The 16,522-nt window shown below is 34.3% G+C and overlaps 5 protein-coding genes across 8 annotated transcripts; 3 read left to right on the forward strand and 2 right to left on the reverse strand.

The window, feature by feature from the left end:
- Positions 1–634: 634 nt before the first annotated feature.
- Positions 635–2,857, forward strand: LOC123318742 (protein CREG1). 3 transcript variants are annotated; one of them, XM_044905472.1, is made up of 6 exons: positions 635–660; positions 1,788–1,920; positions 2,044–2,198; positions 2,255–2,374; positions 2,483–2,564; positions 2,618–2,857. In XM_044905472.1, exons 2-6 carry the CDS (start codon positions 1,803–1,805, stop codon positions 2,788–2,790), a joined length of 648 nt encoding a protein of 215 aa, XP_044761407.1. In that variant the 5' UTR covers positions 635–660; positions 1,788–1,802; the 3' UTR covers positions 2,791–2,857. The 3 variants fall into 3 exon arrangements, with proteins under 3 accessions (XP_044761407.1, XP_044761408.1, XP_044761405.1); XM_044905473.1 differs by lacking the exon at positions 635–660 and adding an exon at positions 897–1,075 and having other exon boundaries at positions 1,802–1,920; XM_044905470.1 differs by lacking the exon at positions 635–660 and adding an exon at positions 898–1,075.
- Positions 2,858–3,391: 534 nt separating this feature from the next.
- LOC123318740 (zinc finger protein 708-like) lies at positions 3,392–5,560 on the reverse strand. The gene is made up of 5 exons (XM_044905468.1): positions 4,936–5,560; positions 4,546–4,881; positions 4,319–4,486; positions 3,947–4,259; positions 3,392–3,896 (listed from the first exon to the last, which is right to left on the reverse strand). Exons 1-5 carry the CDS (start codon positions 5,438–5,440, stop codon positions 3,428–3,430), a joined length of 1,791 nt encoding a protein of 596 aa, XP_044761403.1. The 5' UTR covers positions 5,441–5,560; the 3' UTR covers positions 3,392–3,427.
- LOC123318741 (probable dolichyl pyrophosphate Glc1Man9GlcNAc2 alpha-1,3-glucosyltransferase) lies at positions 5,548–7,852 on the forward strand. The gene is made up of 7 exons (XM_044905469.1): positions 5,548–5,689; positions 5,749–6,021; positions 6,081–6,234; positions 6,294–6,530; positions 6,861–6,966; positions 7,021–7,291; positions 7,418–7,852. Exons 1-7 carry the CDS (start codon positions 5,631–5,633, stop codon positions 7,836–7,838), a joined length of 1,521 nt encoding a protein of 506 aa, XP_044761404.1. The 5' UTR covers positions 5,548–5,630; the 3' UTR covers positions 7,839–7,852.
- A 404-nt stretch (positions 7,853–8,256) lies between these two features.
- Positions 8,257–14,696, reverse strand: LOC123319382 (probable insulin-like peptide 7). Of its 2 annotated transcripts, none has more exons than XM_044906302.1 (3): positions 14,331–14,696; positions 8,803–8,960; positions 8,257–8,711 (listed from the first exon to the last, which is right to left on the reverse strand). In XM_044906302.1, the coding sequence occupies exons 1-3, from the start codon at positions 14,429–14,431 to the stop codon at positions 8,539–8,541; spliced, it is 432 nt and encodes a 143-aa protein (XP_044762237.1). In that variant the 5' UTR covers positions 14,432–14,696; the 3' UTR covers positions 8,257–8,538. The 2 variants fall into 2 exon arrangements, with proteins under 2 accessions (XP_044762237.1, XP_044762238.1); XM_044906303.1 differs by lacking the exon at positions 14,331–14,696 and adding an exon at positions 9,014–9,187.
- Positions 9,521–12,318, forward strand: LOC123319383 (metallothionein). The gene is made up of 2 exons (XM_044906304.1): positions 9,521–9,711; positions 11,868–12,318. Exons 1-2 carry the CDS (start codon positions 9,696–9,698, stop codon positions 12,137–12,139), a joined length of 288 nt encoding a protein of 95 aa, XP_044762239.1. The 5' UTR covers positions 9,521–9,695; the 3' UTR covers positions 12,140–12,318.
- Positions 14,697–16,522: the final 1,826 nt, after the last annotated feature.

The raw sequence follows: 16,522 nt of genomic DNA on the forward strand, positions 1-16,522 counted from the left end.
CACTTTATTCTCTTATTCTTTGGGTGATTAAGTATGTTTAAAGCTGCAAGAATTGGTTTATTACATGGGATAAGACATTTTTCAATTTATATTGGAAATATTGGGATTTCCTTGAGCCATTTGTTTAACCAAGGAATTTGAGATAGAGAAACTTAATGTGAGCTTTTTTAATATTGTTTTCTCTTCATGAAGGTTCAGTTTTCAACTTCAAACAAAAAAAAAGAAAAATCATAACATAAATATTTGTTTTTCGCGCAGTAATACTAAGTAACTACATCATTTCGTTAACTACTTAGTCGTTTCGTTTCTTTAAGTTTTGGTTTAATGTTTAAACGATTTAATCCATTCTTTAATTTTTCTCTTTTTTGTTTGTTGTTTCTGTTTATTTTATGGAGGGTAGAAACCTCCATAGTCCTTAGGTTGTTCGTTGCTTGTGTTGTGGCAGAGTATTTGGACGATGTACAACTATATTGAAGTGGTTGAACCTGAAGATAGTTGGGACACTTCAACTAATCGATTTTTATCAGGTACCTGAGTACTTCAAGGTGTATTTGTTATTACAGCAATGTTTGTCTTATTGCATTAGATAAGATATCTATCAATCCTTATAAATAGGGACTTCCCTCAGTAGTTTGTTACAGGAATTGTGAAGAGGAAAATGTAAGTTTCTTATTTATTATATTGTTTCCCCTAAAAGTTGAATGTTTCGTATTTTACTTGTGGTATTCAAGCTGTATTACTTCATTATTTATTTAATATTTAATTGCAATCCGAACAGTATAAATTTTCCGTTACCACCCTGACTAACCCGAAATTTCTAAGACGAGATCGATGAGTCAAACCTAACTGGAGATTAGAGACTTCTATAGATAAAGCGGTCACGATGCACCAAAACTTGAACGTCATTTGATAAAGTTCACGACAAGAACAGAATTAAGACTGCGTAATTTTTTCATCCTTTGTTTTGAACTGACCTTACTCTTGACATCGCTTTTATATGCGAGTTCCCATTAAAACTTGTCCACTCATCGGTCAAAAGCATTGTGCGTTATAATTTTATTTGAAGTTACGAGAGGTGAGTGAAAATTTTAAAATTTTCGATTGCTAATTACAAAATTTCACGTTATGAACAGAACATCAAATTACGCTCGATATTCTTACCTGAAATCTACTCTTAACGAAAAATACTACCATCGAAATATAATCTTATTTCGAGTCGAAATGAAAAGTTTGTATACAAATATTACCGATCATAAAGGGATTTTTTTTATGTATTCTAGCAAAGTAGGTAGTTCTAGAATACTCAGTCACAAGGTGAGAAGTAAGAACCCTTTCTTACGTTTATTTTCAGTGGTGGGATTTACACATACAACAAAGTTAATCCCTCTATTTCGAGTTATAAACGAAATGATACTTCTGTATTGACGCGTGTATATTTCCTACAAAATTAAAATGGAAATTTTGCAACTACATAATAGCTAGTACCAATTTTCCTATTAATACACTTGCATACAGGGTCGTAGTTTTGGATTTGTTATCAGAGCACTTTCTGATCAATGATATATTTCTTTTGTTCTGCTTATTTATCTCTTGAATAATTTAAGTATTAATTATATCTTCGAGGAAATATTGAAGGCAGAGGTTTTTTTTTATTAGAAGCCAGGAACTAGTTTTTTCTTTCTTCTTTTCCTTTCTGTTTCTTTTCTTTTTTTTCTTTCTTCCTTTCCGTTCTGTTTCTTCTCTTCTAACATCAATATTTCATCTCTCATGTACTTATCAGATATCAGTTTGAAATTTTCAGCATGCGGGGCCTCATTTTCTTGGCTCTTATCCCCTTAGCGCTCACTTTTCGTATTTCCAATGGTCCACCACCATTTTGGCAGAAAGCTCTTATGGCGAGATACATAATTCACACAACAGGTAGGATTTTTTTGTATTTTAACTCGAAAGATCTGTTTTCGGTTTCGCAATTTCCTCAGTACTGAGGATTTTCATTAGTAGAGCGAGAAAAGAGTTTGTATCATGTGCAATCCCTTATTTCAGGTTATGTTTCAATAGCTACAATATCAGTACAGGACGATATCAAAGGCTACCCCTTTGCCACTATAAAATCCATAAGTGACGGTCCTGCAGACAATAGCACAGGCAATGTGTACTTTTATATGTCAGATATGGAGCTTTCACAACAAGACATTGAGGTACGTATTGTAGCGAAAAAGCTTGAGAGATATACAAAAAAAACTTCTTCTTTCAGAAAGACAGCCGCTGCACGATTTTGGCAAGTTTAGCGGATGTGGGATATTGCGAGGAGAAAAAATACGATCCACAGGATCCGCGATGTGCCAAGGCTATTTTGACGGGTCGTCTAGTCAGGGTGAGTGAAATAAAAGGAAAAACTTTTTTCGTTGAAAACAATAAGAGAATCCCTGAAGACGGCTGGTGAATGCCTGCCGAAACGTCGTATGATTTTCATCTGTTTTAGGTCAGCAATGAAACAAGTGAATACGACTTCGCAAAAAGCGCGCTACTGGAGAAACATCCTGCAATGAAAAGTTGGCCCACTGGTAGGTGATTCATTCCGCTTTCGAGGTACCGTTTTAATGTTTTTTTTTCCTAGATCATGGATTTTTTGTGTCGAAATTGGATATAGAACAGATTGAAGTACTGGATTTCTTCGGAGGAATTTCTAAAGTGTCGAAAGAAGACTACTTCAATGCGACTCCTGGTTTCAGCACTGCAGAAAACATAGTTTTCAACAGGATCGACATTATCGATGTTCAAATAGTTTGAATTCGTATGTAAACGTATGTTAGGTGAAATGATGAGCGAACAAAATAGAATTTGTTGTTGTTAGCAACTCGTTTTTTATTGACATAGTAATATATCAACTGTGATATCGCTAGGACTTTTTTGTACAGATTCATCTTTTCCTAGAACTTTCTTGTTCCGGATTTCAATTTATGTTCAAAAGTCACCGATAATTTTGAACTCAGGTTCCCTTCATAGACATCTCTATGGTTCCATGTGATGGGGATGGGTATCGATTTTTCGATTAAACGGAAAAATCGACTTTTGATTAATTAATCGATGTTCTACTTCGATACCCATCCAGAGATATATATCTCTGTACCCATCCCTAGTTGGGACCATAGACTAAAATTTTAATCAACGTTCTATGTTCCTCAGTTGACAAATGTCTGAAATAACGTTTGTTATTTCTATGGAAATGGAAATCTCCATTAGAACATAGACTCAAAGATTATAGAGTTGATTCTATAATCTTTGCATAGACTAATAATGAATCCTGATCCTTCTTACTCTATGAAAATATCGAATAACCTCACTTCACATGGCTTCATCCGAGAAGAAACAGGAAAAATAAAAAAAAAGGCATTCTTCCACTTTTAATCAATACGTATTTTCACGATTATGAAATATTTTGGGACATTTTTCGCCTCCAATGCATGTTCTTTTGATCACTTGAATTAACGATAACACTAGTTACACCAACATTGACATCTTTAGTCTCTTGGTGAACTAATGGAAACGCTTCAGTTTTTTCTTCTGTAACACTAGGACTCCTTTTTTCAACAGATTCATCTTTTTTTCTTGGACTTTCCTGCTCCCGTTTACCCATATGTGACGGATGCATAATTGTTTTCAATACTCCCTCGTTTTCAGGGGGATAATTGGTTGGTATTTTAAACTTGATATTTTTGATGACATGTGGCCTGTTAGCATAGTATTCATCAGCTGAGAAGGCTGAAGAAGCATATACACTTGGAAATATCAAAGATGACGTATTGTGATGTGCTGGCAATAATTTTGGGGTGGGTTTAACAGAACTCTGATCACCAGTCGTAACTTCTTTGGAGTTAGAATCGTATGGATGATCTCTGAAAATAAACCTTCAAACAAAAGATCAATACCAAGAAAACATGATTACCTATTTATATTGTAGTTCTTTTTGAAAGCTGAAGTCTTGAAAGCCAGTTTAAGAGGGCCATTCATGCAAGTCCTAGGTATCGAACTGATTTTCTCGATCATATCATCATTCTTCTTTGTCATAGGAGATGATGTTATTACATTTATGGCATTCGGATTATCAATCACAGTATTTCTAAGTTTGTCTCTCGGTTCAACTTCTCTCTTTATTATTTCAGGCTTCTTATCAGGGTGTGCATTTTTGAAGTGCCTGCCTAGATTGTCTTTTCTTCTGAAGGACATGGAACATATTCGACAGGAATATATCTTGACATCTACAACGACAAATTTTAGGGTTTATTCAATTTTTTTCCATTTCAAGAACGAATCATACCTAAATGAATTGTTTCATGTCGCTTCAAATCTTTGTTATTTATGAACCCCTTATCGCATATTTCACATACAAACTCTCTCTTATGAAAGTGAGATCTACGATGAACTGTCAGAGCACATTTCTGCTTGAATTTCTTCCCACACTGCTCGCACATATGAGTTTTATCATCTTGAACCAGCAGTATAATTCAATTAACACGAACATACTCATGCATTGTAAAAACTTACCAGAATGTGATAAAATGTGTTTTTTTAAATTCGATGAATTATTGAACCTCATTTTACAATATTTACAAGGGAAGGGTTTCTGGCCAGTGTGTATTATCCTGTGTATTCGTAGAGAATTAAGAGTTTTGAAATTTTTACCGCATTCGTCACATATGTGAGGTTTGTCATCTGTGTGGAGAATCATATGTCGTTTCAATTTTCCCGATTCCCTAAAAGCTTTCTCGCAAATCTTACAAATGTGAGGTTTTTTTCCAGTATGTATGAGTTCATGAACACTTAGTTGTGATTTCAAAATGAATGATTTATTGCATACTTTACACCCATATGGTCTACTCTCTGAAAAGATCTTGATAAAAAATAAATCGATTCTTATTGAATTACCGTACTCACCTCCCACACAAAATTTATGGTATTTGACATGACCTTTGGTCTTGAATTTGGCCTTACAAATATTACAAGTGAATGTTGGCGGTGTTCCTTCTGTACTTATATGACTGGGCAATGTGATCATTTCGTATCTTCGCTTTAATGACAATGATTTCAATTGTTTTTGTGAAGTACCGCATCCCTTTTTGGAAGATTCGTCAGACTGATTTTCATCTTTACTCGGAGGTAACATTAGCAAATCATTTTCTGTTTTGATATCAACATCATTAACGACCTTACTACAAGTTATCACAGTTGTATGGTTATTTCCTGCACTCAAATTGTCATTGTGGAATACTATATTTTTATCGTCAGTATGTGTATTTCCATTTTCTTCACACTGTCGACATTGGTCTACGTCTTGTAATAAACAAACTCTGCATTTCTCATGTCCACAAGAATCCTTGATGATTCTCTTGGAAGAGCCTTCAATCACTTCCTTACATTGAGGGCAGATTTCAGATTCCATTGTGAAGTATAAAAAGTACACAAAATGATTTAAATCTACTTTTTCTACCCCTCAAAATTGCAGTTGCAAGGTTTCGAAGTGTAGTTCTTGTTTTGATTTCGTGAAAAATTAGGTTATGATAACGTCAAGAAACCATAACCTCAAAAATATGGATCAAAACATTGGGATATAGCAAAAATTCTGCTTAATAATGATTATACCCATCGCCCTTCTTGTTTCATGTTTGAAACTACTATTAATTCCTGCGTAGTATGTATTCTTGAGAATTTATTCTTTCCTGAAGAATGATTTTCATTCACTCCTTTTAGCCATTCCACAGACTTCGAAGTTCATAGGAACTGGTTGGCCATAACACACAGCTTACCTATAAAGAAGTGGTATTTCGAAAATACATCAGAATGGACCCTAGATTATCCTCCGTTCTTTGCTTGGTTCGAGTACCTGCTGAGTTTTCCTGCTCAATTATTCGACAAAAATATGCTGGTAGTTGAAAATATAAATTACGATTCCAAACGAACTGTTCAATTTCAAAGACTATCGGTGATATTTATGGATTTGATATACCTGTATGGAGTTTATGGGTAAATTGCGATGGTTGGTTTATAATAATCTTGAAGGACTTAAAGAATAAGTATTTCAGGTGTTCCAAAATTGTTCCGAAAGGTTGGAGAGCTCATGTGTTACTTATATTGCTCTCGACTAATTGTGGTCTTATTATGGTTGATCACATACATTTCCAATACAATGGTTTCATGTACGGGATATTACTGATATCTATATCTTATATGTGGACTGTGAGTTTTGATCGATTGGATTCAATCTTCAAAATTACTGATACGTATATTTTCTCCAGGAAAATTACTTGAAGTCTGCTTTTTTCTTCAGTGTTTTGCTCAACCTCAAACATATATATTTGTATGCAGCTCCTGCCTATTTTGTATATTTGCTTAGAAATTACTGCCTTCGAAGCAAGAGCATTTCAGGGGCACTTGGAAGTAAGCAGTGTTGGATGAACACAATCAAATTGGGATCGATTGTTGTAGGGGTGTTTTTTGTTAGTTTTTACCCATTTCTTGACCATATCCCCCAGGTGAGTAAATTTTCTTTCAAAAGTGTGACTGTTTTGCTCAACTTTACCACGAGAAAGCTCTTAACGGACAGAAAAAGATATAATCTGCCAGTTGCAACTGGCATTTGCCAGGCAATTATGAATAATTGTCAGTTTGAAATGGTAATTATGTATAAATGTCAATTTAAAATAGCAGTTATGTATGAATGACAGTTTTAACTGACAGTTATGTTTATATGTCAGTTTTAACTGGCAGTTATGTATAAATGTCAGTTTTAACTGACAGTTATGTATAAATGTCAGTTTGAACTGCTTACCTCTCACTTTAATGGAAATATTGAAATTTTCCAGGTTATTTCTAGATTATTTCCTTTGAAAAGAGGTCTCTGCCATGCATACTGGGCACCCAACTTTTGGGCTTTATACAATGTAGCCGATAAGGCTGCCTTTATTATTGGTAAGTATAGGTGAGCAGTGTATGTGCCTAGGTATCTACCCGCGATTTTTTCAGCCTCAAAAATGGGCTTTGAGCTGTCAGCAACGAAAGCTGCTATGACAGGAGGGTTGGTGCAGGAATATTCCCACTCAGTCTTACCCAATATTACACCTTTAACGTCAGTTGCTTTAACTCTACTCACAACGTTGCCTTGCTTGATCAAGTTGTGGAGGCTTAAGTCAGGACCTGACTTTATCCGTTGTATTGTACTTTGTTCCTTGACATCATTTGCTTTTGGATATCATGTTCATGAAAAGGCTATTCTGATGGCTGTGATTCCCTTAACGTAAGTACTCATATACGTTCTTACCTAGTTTTATAGCTTTGGGAAGGAACTTCAATGATTCATAATGAAACAGAATGTAAAAAATGAAAAAAAATTATTTTAACGTAATTCATCCCTTTTTTTCAGGTTATTATCTGTTCTTGATTCCTTTGATGGGAGAATATTTCTTATACTATCCACAGTAGGGCATTTTTCTCTATTTCCCTTATTATTTCCATTGAATTTACTTATAGTAAAGAGTTTGTTATTTTTTATATACACCCTGTTTTCATTCTATAGTTTAGCCAACGTTTTTACGTCGAGCATTCGTGAAAATTCCATCCCTTTGTTGAGCATTCCAGAAAGTTTATATCTCTTAGGTTTAGGTCTTGTTTATTTATATGAGAATCTTATTCATTATTTATTAGGACTCAGCGACAGTTTGCCATTCCTACCTTTGATGATTATATCTGTTTATTGTTCTGTAGGTGTCATGTACTGTTGGTTGAGATACTATATTTACTTTTTGTACAGACCTGTTACTCAAAAGAAAGAAAAAACCAAATAAATTTTTACCAAACTGTTAAATTCATTTCATTTAATGGGCGTAGGGACTAATTTTCAAAAAAGCAAGCGTAAAAGTACACAGACCGTACCACCACTTCCCCCAAAAAATCCTGGACACGTCGCCAATGCTAGAAAGTTGAAACACTTCCAAATAAAGTGAAAATCAATTGAGTTTTAAACTGAGTTAAATAATAAATAATTAATAATACTTATACCTTTAAAATTCCTTGCTGAAATGTTTCATTTCTTTATGACATATTGACCTTTGTTTTCTTTGATGAAGAATCTTCATATTCTATTCCTTTTGTAGTTTTATTTTTGGTATAGGTGAATAACTCATTTCCCAGCTCATTTTTCAATATTTTAATGAAATATATACCTTAAAATTTTGAAAGATAACTGAATATTTCTTATCTGATTGTAGTATTTACAATGATTATAGTCCACTTGATGTCACATAACAAGAAAAAGGTTTTTTCAATGCTAGATATATTATACTCTTTTTATTTATCATCAGATGTTAAAAAACTCCTGTTGGGAAAAATAAGAATTAACAGAAATACGATAAGACAACAAATACTCGTTCAAAACTCCCATCCAGTTAAAAACTTACATAAGTGTTCAACAAGAAAATTCCCCTCTGTTTATGCGAATTCCTCGCAATTCATTTATAAACAATTTTGAACATTAAAAAAATTGAATCAAACATATGACGTATAACGTTTATTTGTTGGACAATATTCAGCGTATTCTTCCCAAGTGCATCCTGAAGATTTGCAACATTCTGAAGTTATAGAGCCGGTACGCCTGTTGATACCCCTGCGCGAACGTATGAACAACTTGGCCCTCTTCTCTGGAATCCAAGGATATTTCGCTGAAACAATTAATTGAAAAGTATTTCGTAGTTCTGAATTGTTGAAACAACTTAAAAAAAACATATTCAACAATATAATAAAGTCACTTACCATCTTCATCAAAAATGTTATTGAATCTTTTTTCAGGCCTTCTCCTGCTTATTCTGTATATGTCATTTTCGCAGGCCCAAAACAGGTGCTTTATTAATGTTTCTCTACATCGGACGTATTTTTCCCTGTGCCAAGCTTCCCTCCAATCTGAATGCGACCTACAAAAGAGTTGACAATCAAACTAAAGCTGAAATACATGATTTTCACTGACAACAACAATGGTTTACCTTCACCCACCCTGAAGATGCTACTGTGATAACGAAACATGTGTGGTCGTTAAATTATACATGCTCTAGTGAAAACCATGTTATTCAGTTGTAATTTAATTATGGATTCCCATCAAGTATCCTCCTAGGCATTCAAAATAAACAATTAATAGGAACTTTTTTTTTCTCGAAACTGTGGGGCATCATGTTTTAAATGCTTATATCTTTTTATTCTTTTTTCAAATAGGTGAAGACTGTCGTCCAAAAATGCAATCGACAAATTTTCAGTATTAATAATGCGCAAAAAAATGAATAATTTCCTTCCATATCAAGTGTGACAATTCAGTTATGGGCAAATTGAAATTCAACCCATTTATCGTTTTTGTCGGCAATTCAACGATTCCAATAGAATTACCACTAATGGATTTCGTCATCCCCTGATAAAAGCGATAACGGATAAAGTTAACAATGAAAATTTCAAACAGATCTCTCTGGAAAATCGTTGCACACAGCACAATCTGTATCGATTGCGTAGAAGCACAAGTGTGCACACGGCGCCTCACAGTTTTCCTACTATAAAACGGGCGTACTCACTGTACTCGGCGTGAAATAAAGAGTTGAATAGTGAATTGGTAATAAGTGATCAGTCTCATACAGGTCTCTAAAGTCTGAACATATATAGTGAATATGAGTGGAACTGCAGGTAAATATTATTTGATTCATTAATTTTCACACACAGATACAAGCTTCATGTTCTTCCCTAATCGATTTTTCTGCGCCTTGGAAATGTTTTTGATTTTCAAAAATTTTATTTCAATTAGCACTTTGCCGAGTAAACAAACCGTTCCAGGATTTCTTGGTAATATGCGAATTTATGGAAGAAAACTAATGAAACGCCGAAAATGTTTCCTTATTTTTTTATTTTTGCTTGAATCAATCTAGTATGCATGTAATAAACAGTACTTCGATTATTTTCGAATTTTACTCATGAGAGTAATCAGCAATGTTATTTCGAATTGTATTTTGATTACATTTTTGCATTTAAACGATGCACAATATATGTATTTATCCCCGATGAAGTAAAACATTGGAATTATCGAAGATATGCACCGTTTTAAATCATCCTTAATGAATTCAGGAATATTTTTGCTTTTCGAAATAAGTGTTTTATTTACTATTTCAAAATTTTGAGAGGAAAATGTTTTCATTTTAGACTCAGGAAAAATCCATATGCATTATTTCATTGAATTTTATTGGATTTTGGTGTCCATTGAATGAAATTTAATTTAATTTGTTCAATGAAAATATAAAAGAGTACAAACAAAAACTATAGATTTTTCTTTGTAAGAGTAATTTTGTCTTGAATCAAAATTATTGTCTATAGTATTTTGTGAAATATATATGCGTTAAAATTTTTATTAACAGAATTTCATCTCCCAAAGTGACTTTTCTTCAAACGTCTCTGAATGAGTTAAGTTTTCGAATATTTAGGTATATCGTGTAATTTTTTCTGATACTTTGAAAATAGTCAATATAAAACGATTTAGGAATGAACTTAGGTTGATATATCAGTAGATTTTCTAAATCTATTTTTTTTTTTTTTTGAGAAAAAGCTTAGATATACGCGTATACCACATGCCAGTTTGGTGTGTACACCCTGTATATGTACGGAACCGTAGGAAGTTCCAATTACGGTATGAATCATGCAGACGGACGCATTGATTAAGAAGGATCATCTTTTATTGAGTTATAAGCCCTCAATCCTTGTGAAAGCTTATGCTAACAAGAAGGGTATAATTCATACAAATTCTTGAGAATATGGTAGGTAGTTAACATCGGTGGCAAGCAATTGAATATACAGGGTGAGTCTTTGACTCGTACAAATATTTAACAGCAGATACTTGAGGTCAGAAGAAACGCTTTTTTTCTCTATCATTTTTTCGTATTCGGCCCTGATAAAAAGATATAGTCTTTTAATTTTTCATAATGGGCTGTGCTGCCACTGAAGAAACAAAATTCCCTTGAGAATAATAACGAGCTTAATCTATGGCACTACACATCTGTGGATCTTTTAAACAGAGATGTATTCAGCCAAAGTACTCAATTCTTCAAATTTCTCAGATGCTTTTTAATTTTGAACATAATATTACTCAAAAAAAAAATACTTTTGTTTTACAAAATGTCCAAATATTCATTGGATAGCGTTTCAAGAGTTGGTTTCTTTGAATTTTTGTTTGTTCGAGTCAAAAACTCACCCTTATTTTCAATTGATATTTCTAACGCTGTTTGTTGATTATTTATTTGTTTTCGCCTCATTTCTTTCTCAATAATGGATTAAATGCTATCTACCTATTTATTCCATCTAATCGCAACTGTTTGTAGTCCTTGAATTATTTGTTTCGCAAATAAAGTCAATCAAACTCGATATATCTTTCTTATATTTACAAAGGTTTCATGAAAGAACAAAAATATCCGATCAGATATTATTTCGTAACCACTTCTACCCAATCCCTTGGTTGACAAAAATTATTGCGAAATAGTATGCGAAGAAATTCTTGAATCCACTTGAATTATTTCTGATATCTCAGAGAATTCCTGTTTTTTCGGGGTTAAAGAAGATTTCTCACTCTATGTGCGGAGTCAAAGAGTATCAACTCTGATACTCTTTGGTGGAGTCTATGGCTCCAGACAGAGACAACAACAAGGTTGTCTCTGGCTCCAGACGTCTGTCAAATCTTAGAGGTTAGGTGAAATAAATCATGCTGGATCCATTTAACACAATAACGAACATCTACACCAAGAATATTTGAAAGGAAAACAACTATTTCGCTGTACTTATTGAAGCTTTCTTCCTTTTAGATAAAGTTGAAGGATCCTGCTGCCGCAAGGAGAAGGACAGTTGCAAATGCGATAACTGCGAATGCGCAGGGTCCGGAAAATGCGGTCAAGGTTGCAAATGCGTAGATTGCAAATGTTGCAAGACTGAGCTGAAGTGCTGCAGCAAAGGATGCGAATGCGGCGACAACTGCAAATGCTGTTCCGACAAGAAAGATTGCAAATGCACGAATTGCAAATGCTGCAAAACTGAGGATGCTTGCTGCAAGAAGGACGACGCCTGCTGCAAGAAGTGAAGGGAAATTCCGTATCTCGTCTATTATCAACACTTCGACTATTTTTTTATATTGGGGTTAAATTTTTATATTTTTATGCTTATAATTTTTTCATTGAGGAACGTTTCAAATGTGTTATTATTGAAAAGAACCGTGAGAATGTAATTCGAACGCTCAGTAAATAAAAATTTAGAAAATCATATCGTATTTATTTCGTAATGGAAGGCAAAGTAACAAAATTTTCTAAAAAAAATCACAGATATCAATTTGATTTGTCTGTAGTCTGAGGATGCCAACAAATTGACCTATTCGTATATTTATGTAATGCCCACGAAGCTATCTAGGGCATCTAGGCTCTTTATTCATCATTACGTATGCCTACTTTCAACTATAGTGTACCACAAGAATAATGTAATCGTAGTACCCATAATCAATTGTACCATACAATGATGCATTATGTTATAATCGAAGCCACATTGCAATCACAAATTCGCTTCCATCAGGACAAATGGAAATTTATCTCGCTGTAAAAAACCTATTGACAGCGAAATCGATTTTGGTACAATTAACAATTCATTCAGCATTCCTTTGTTAATAAAGAATGGGTAATTGATAAAATCAACAATGAAATGAGGTTCTGGAAAATCGTTGAGCAGTTTCAGACGTCCTATAAGGATTTATTCGACACAGTATAAACGGTATACAGGGTGAGTCTTTGAGTCGTACAAATATTTTAACAATAGATTCTTGGAGTCGAAAGAAACACTTTTTTTCTCTACCATTTTTTCAGAATCGACTCGGTTTAAAAGATACAGGCTGTTGAAAAACCATAAAAAAATGTTATTTCTAGTTTTATCTCACAAACGGTTTTATCGAATGTACTGAATTTCAGAATATAGTTTTTCATTTATTTGATTAATCTTTTTCAAACACAAGCAATCACTCACGTCTTCCAGTGTCCTCATAATGACCATTACGTACCATAAAAATACCAAAAATTCAAAGAACCCAACTCTTGACACTAAGTTTGAGGCTATCTAATGAGAATTTGAACGTTTTGTAAAATTAAAGTATTCTTCATATTTTCTCGTATAATGCGCCGTTTTCGAGTAATTTGATGTTAAAAAATTTAAAAGTATCTATGACATTTGAAAAATTGGGTACTTTGGCTGAATACAACTCTGTTTAAAAGATCCATAGATGTGTAATGTCACAGATTTAGCTTGTTATTCTGAAGGTAAATTGGTTTTTCCAGGAGTGGCACAGCTCATTATGAAAACTCAAAATGGCTGTATCTTTTTATCAGGGCCGAATCAGAAAAAATGGTATAGAAAAAAAGTGTTTCTTTTGACCTCAAGAATCTACTGTTAAAATATTTGTACACCTATACTGTTATAATTTGATGTTCGAAAATTAAAAAGTATCTGTGAAATTTGAAAAATTGGGTACTTTGGCTGAATACAACTCTGTTCAAAAGATCCACAGATGTGTAGTGTCACAGATTCAGCTAGTTACTCTTAAGGTTTTAAAGGGTGGCATAGCTCATTATGAAAACTTAAAATGGCTGTATCTTTTTATCAGGGCCGAATCAGAAAAAATGGTATAGGAAAAAAGTGTTTCTTTTGAGCTCAAGTATCTACTGTTGATATATTTGAAAGAATCAAAGACTTACCCTGTATATATTTTTGAAAAGATATTGTTTTTTGTGTAACTTGAGATCAAAAAAAGATATAATACGTATTCAAAGTGAAAAAGTTTTTTTCCACCCTTAGTACAAGACATAAAAAAGTTGCATATAGTGTCGTATTCCCAGTGAAAAGTACCTGTAGAAAGTTTTTATTGATTTTAGATATTTTCGAGAATAAAAAAGTTATGGTGCATTTTCTAAATCATTAAATTATCAAAATTTCGTTATATCTTCAAGATAAATGAAGATATTGTGAAGCGGTTTCCACTAAGGAAGAACCATGAAAATCGAGTCTAAGACTCCTCTCAACCTATCTAGTCTAGGAACAGCCAAAATCAAGCAATTTTGGATACCCTGTACAGGTCGTCCTTTTTGATATATGTATGTTTATAGAACCTTTGAGAGCTTTTCTCATTATTTTAACCAAATAAGCCACTACGTTTTTCGGCGTTACAATAACATCTTCAGGGAAGTGAAACCTAAACTCTTTTTTTCCCAAAATTTCTCAGTTTTTTCCGGCCTTACCTCTGCTTGAAGATCAGTTCCAGTTCGTTGTCCACCTGCGTCGATTCGTAAACGTCCATAAGTACACAGAGTACGGCGAAGGTCGGCAGAGGCAACCACATCGGGATTTTCGAAATTTTTCGAAATTTTTTCAACAGGTTCACTATCCCACGATCAACATTTGCGGTGTGGTTGTGCCCCGGCAGAAAACTGCGCTTATCTACCTTGAGGGCGCCGATGGACTGGGGAAGAAATATGCGGAACGCCGTTTTCTTAAAACTTTCCTAGTCTGCGGCGCAGACGTTGCCGCCGACGAAGAGGCGTCTTTACACACCGGCTAAGGACGATTCCAGGTTTATTTTTTTCGAAAGGGTGATTTTCCGTCTCTTATTTCCAGGAAACATCTCGGTTTTAGTGAAACATAAATGAATAAAAAAGAAGAAAGTGGAATAAAATAATGGTATACAGGGTGGTTCAGATCGTAACCAAGAAATTTTAACCACGTATTCTACATCAAAAATAAGCCCCAGTTTGTCATATAAACATATGTCGAGAAATGTTTTCTCTCCGAGATACGGGTTGTTGAAATTATAGAGAAAAAAATGTTTTTTATCAATAACTCTCACACTGCTTGAAATATTTTTATGAAATTTGAGAAATAGGTTTTGTGGGTTAAGGAGCGCTTTTTGCATAATATCATTTTTCTTTAATTCTACCAGTGGCGTCCGTACTGCAGCGAGACTGAATATTTTCAGTTAAAAAAATGATACGCCACTGGTTTTCCCGACAATAAAAATTACTATTTGAATCCTTATTTAATTTGGAGAAAATTGGGTCTATTGACTTTTTGCTGTACGAGGCACCGTTTCCGGTTAAAAAAATAAAACACATTCTCATGCATTAAGATATCGCCACAATTTAATAAAGCAAAAATAGTCTTATTATTATTTTTGATGTAGAATACGTGTTTCTGGGTTTCTTTTAAACCCAAGAATCTACTGTTATAATATTTGTCAAAGACTCATCCTGTATATTTGAAGCCAATTACCTGGTTTGAAGAGCCGAAGCACCAGATAGTTAAATAATTATTCCTGAATATCTCATATCATTTTCAAGGACATCAGAATATATTTCCATACATCGCAACTTCTGACACACAGATAACAGAATCATACTTCTGACATTTCAATATTGTTATATAGAGATATATCTATGCCCAGAGCCGCTGTCTATGGCAAAGATTATAGAGTTATCTCTATGATCTCTGGTCCATAGTTTTGGGCATAAAGTTTGATAGACTAGTGAATTATGTATAATTTTGGATTAATTATAATTAATATACAATTGTCAGTCATCAGTTTTCCAACACGTGGTCGAAAGCCAGCAAAAATCACCTCATTCCTGCAGAATGAATTGTAAATAGCCACGTTTGGACGAGACAGTAAATCTCTCCCCGAGTTCATTTGAAATTTCACTGGAACCCCGTCTACATTGACACAAAAGTATTTTATTGCCTCGTACATGAATTTATGGCCGTTATCATGGCCTCTCAATAAGCGCCCTGGCAGAATCGCAAAGAAAACAGCTGTGATTATAATCTGTTGCGTCCGAGCGTGCAGAAATCGGGAATCAGGATAGATCTCTCTGTGGGGATGTCCACACAAAGAATAAAAACGTGATGATCGATTTTTCAACCATCGATTCATCGATTTTTGCGTTGAAATTTGTTGGTTGGCACCCCTGAATACCTATTTGACAGAGTACTTACATCAAACCATAGACATAGTCTATATAGTCTATATGTCTATGCATCAAACTACCTGATTTCTTTTTCATACATAAAACACATAATAATATTTCTATGTTCCTAAAATCCTTATGTGACAGGTGTTTCCAGGGCGTTGACAGGCGATTCCAAATCATCCCTCGGTCAAGGAATTTCCCGTTTTCAAAGGGCGAATTCAGGGTCAGAGTCAATGCCAATTCCGATGGCCTCCGATCCGGCAGAATTGCCCTCCACACGTGAAGAAAAATGTCGCTTTTTATCGTTTTCCCAACAATGAATGCCTACTTACGAGTCTTCCTCGGGAGAACAAGATCGCAAACACGCCATTCGTATGATTTAACCGGTCAATTGTTTCGCGAATTGATGAGAACCGCCCCCGCGGAGGGCAGATCCAGCTCCTTGGGGAGAAATCTGCCGGAACGGCATC

Source organism: Coccinella septempunctata, chromosome 8 (assembly GCF_907165205.1).
Source record: "Coccinella septempunctata chromosome 8, icCocSept1.1, whole genome shotgun sequence".
NCBI lineage: Eukaryota > Metazoa > Arthropoda > Insecta > Coleoptera > Coccinellidae > Coccinella > Coccinella septempunctata.

Coding starts and splice junctions, on each gene's coding strand:
- LOC123318742 (XM_044905472.1), top strand. CDS start 1,803: ATGCGGGGCCTCATTTTCTTGGCTCTTATCCCCTTAGCGCTCACTTTT. Junction 1,921..2,043: donor ATACATAATTCACACAACAG/GTAGGATTTTTT, acceptor CCCTTATTTCAG/GTTATGTTTCAATAGCTACA. Junction 2,565..2,617: donor AATGAAAAGTTGGCCCACTG/GTAGGTGATTCA, acceptor TTTTTTTCCTAG/ATCATGGATTTTTTGTGTCG.
- LOC123318740 (XM_044905468.1), bottom strand. CDS start 5,440: ATGGAATCTGAAATCTGCCCTCAATGTAAGGAAGTGATTGAAGGCTCT. Junction 4,487..4,545: donor ACACATTTTATCACATTCTG/GTAAGTTTTTAC, acceptor TGCTGGTTCAAG/ATGATAAAACTCATATGTGC. Junction 3,897..3,946: donor AAGAACTACAATATAAATAG/GTAATCATGTTT, acceptor GTTTATTTTCAG/AGATCATCCATACGATTCTA.
- LOC123318741 (XM_044905469.1), top strand. CDS start 5,631: ATGATTATACCCATCGCCCTTCTTGTTTCATGTTTGAAACTACTATTA. Junction 6,531..6,860: donor TTCTTGACCATATCCCCCAG/GTGAGTAAATTT, acceptor GAAATTTTCCAG/GTTATTTCTAGATTATTTCC. Junction 6,967..7,020: donor TAAGGCTGCCTTTATTATTG/GTAAGTATAGGT, acceptor CGATTTTTTCAG/CCTCAAAAATGGGCTTTGAG.
- LOC123319382 (XM_044906302.1), bottom strand. CDS start 14,431: ATGTGGTTGCCTCTGCCGACCTTCGCCGTACTCTGTGTACTTATGGAC. Junction 8,961..14,330: donor GAACTGATCTTCAAGCAGAG/GTAAGGCCGGAA, acceptor ACTCTTTTGTAG/GTCGCATTCAGATTGGAGGG. Junction 8,712..8,802: donor TAACATTTTTGATGAAGATG/GTAAGTGACTTT, acceptor TAATTGTTTCAG/CGAAATATCCTTGGATTCCA.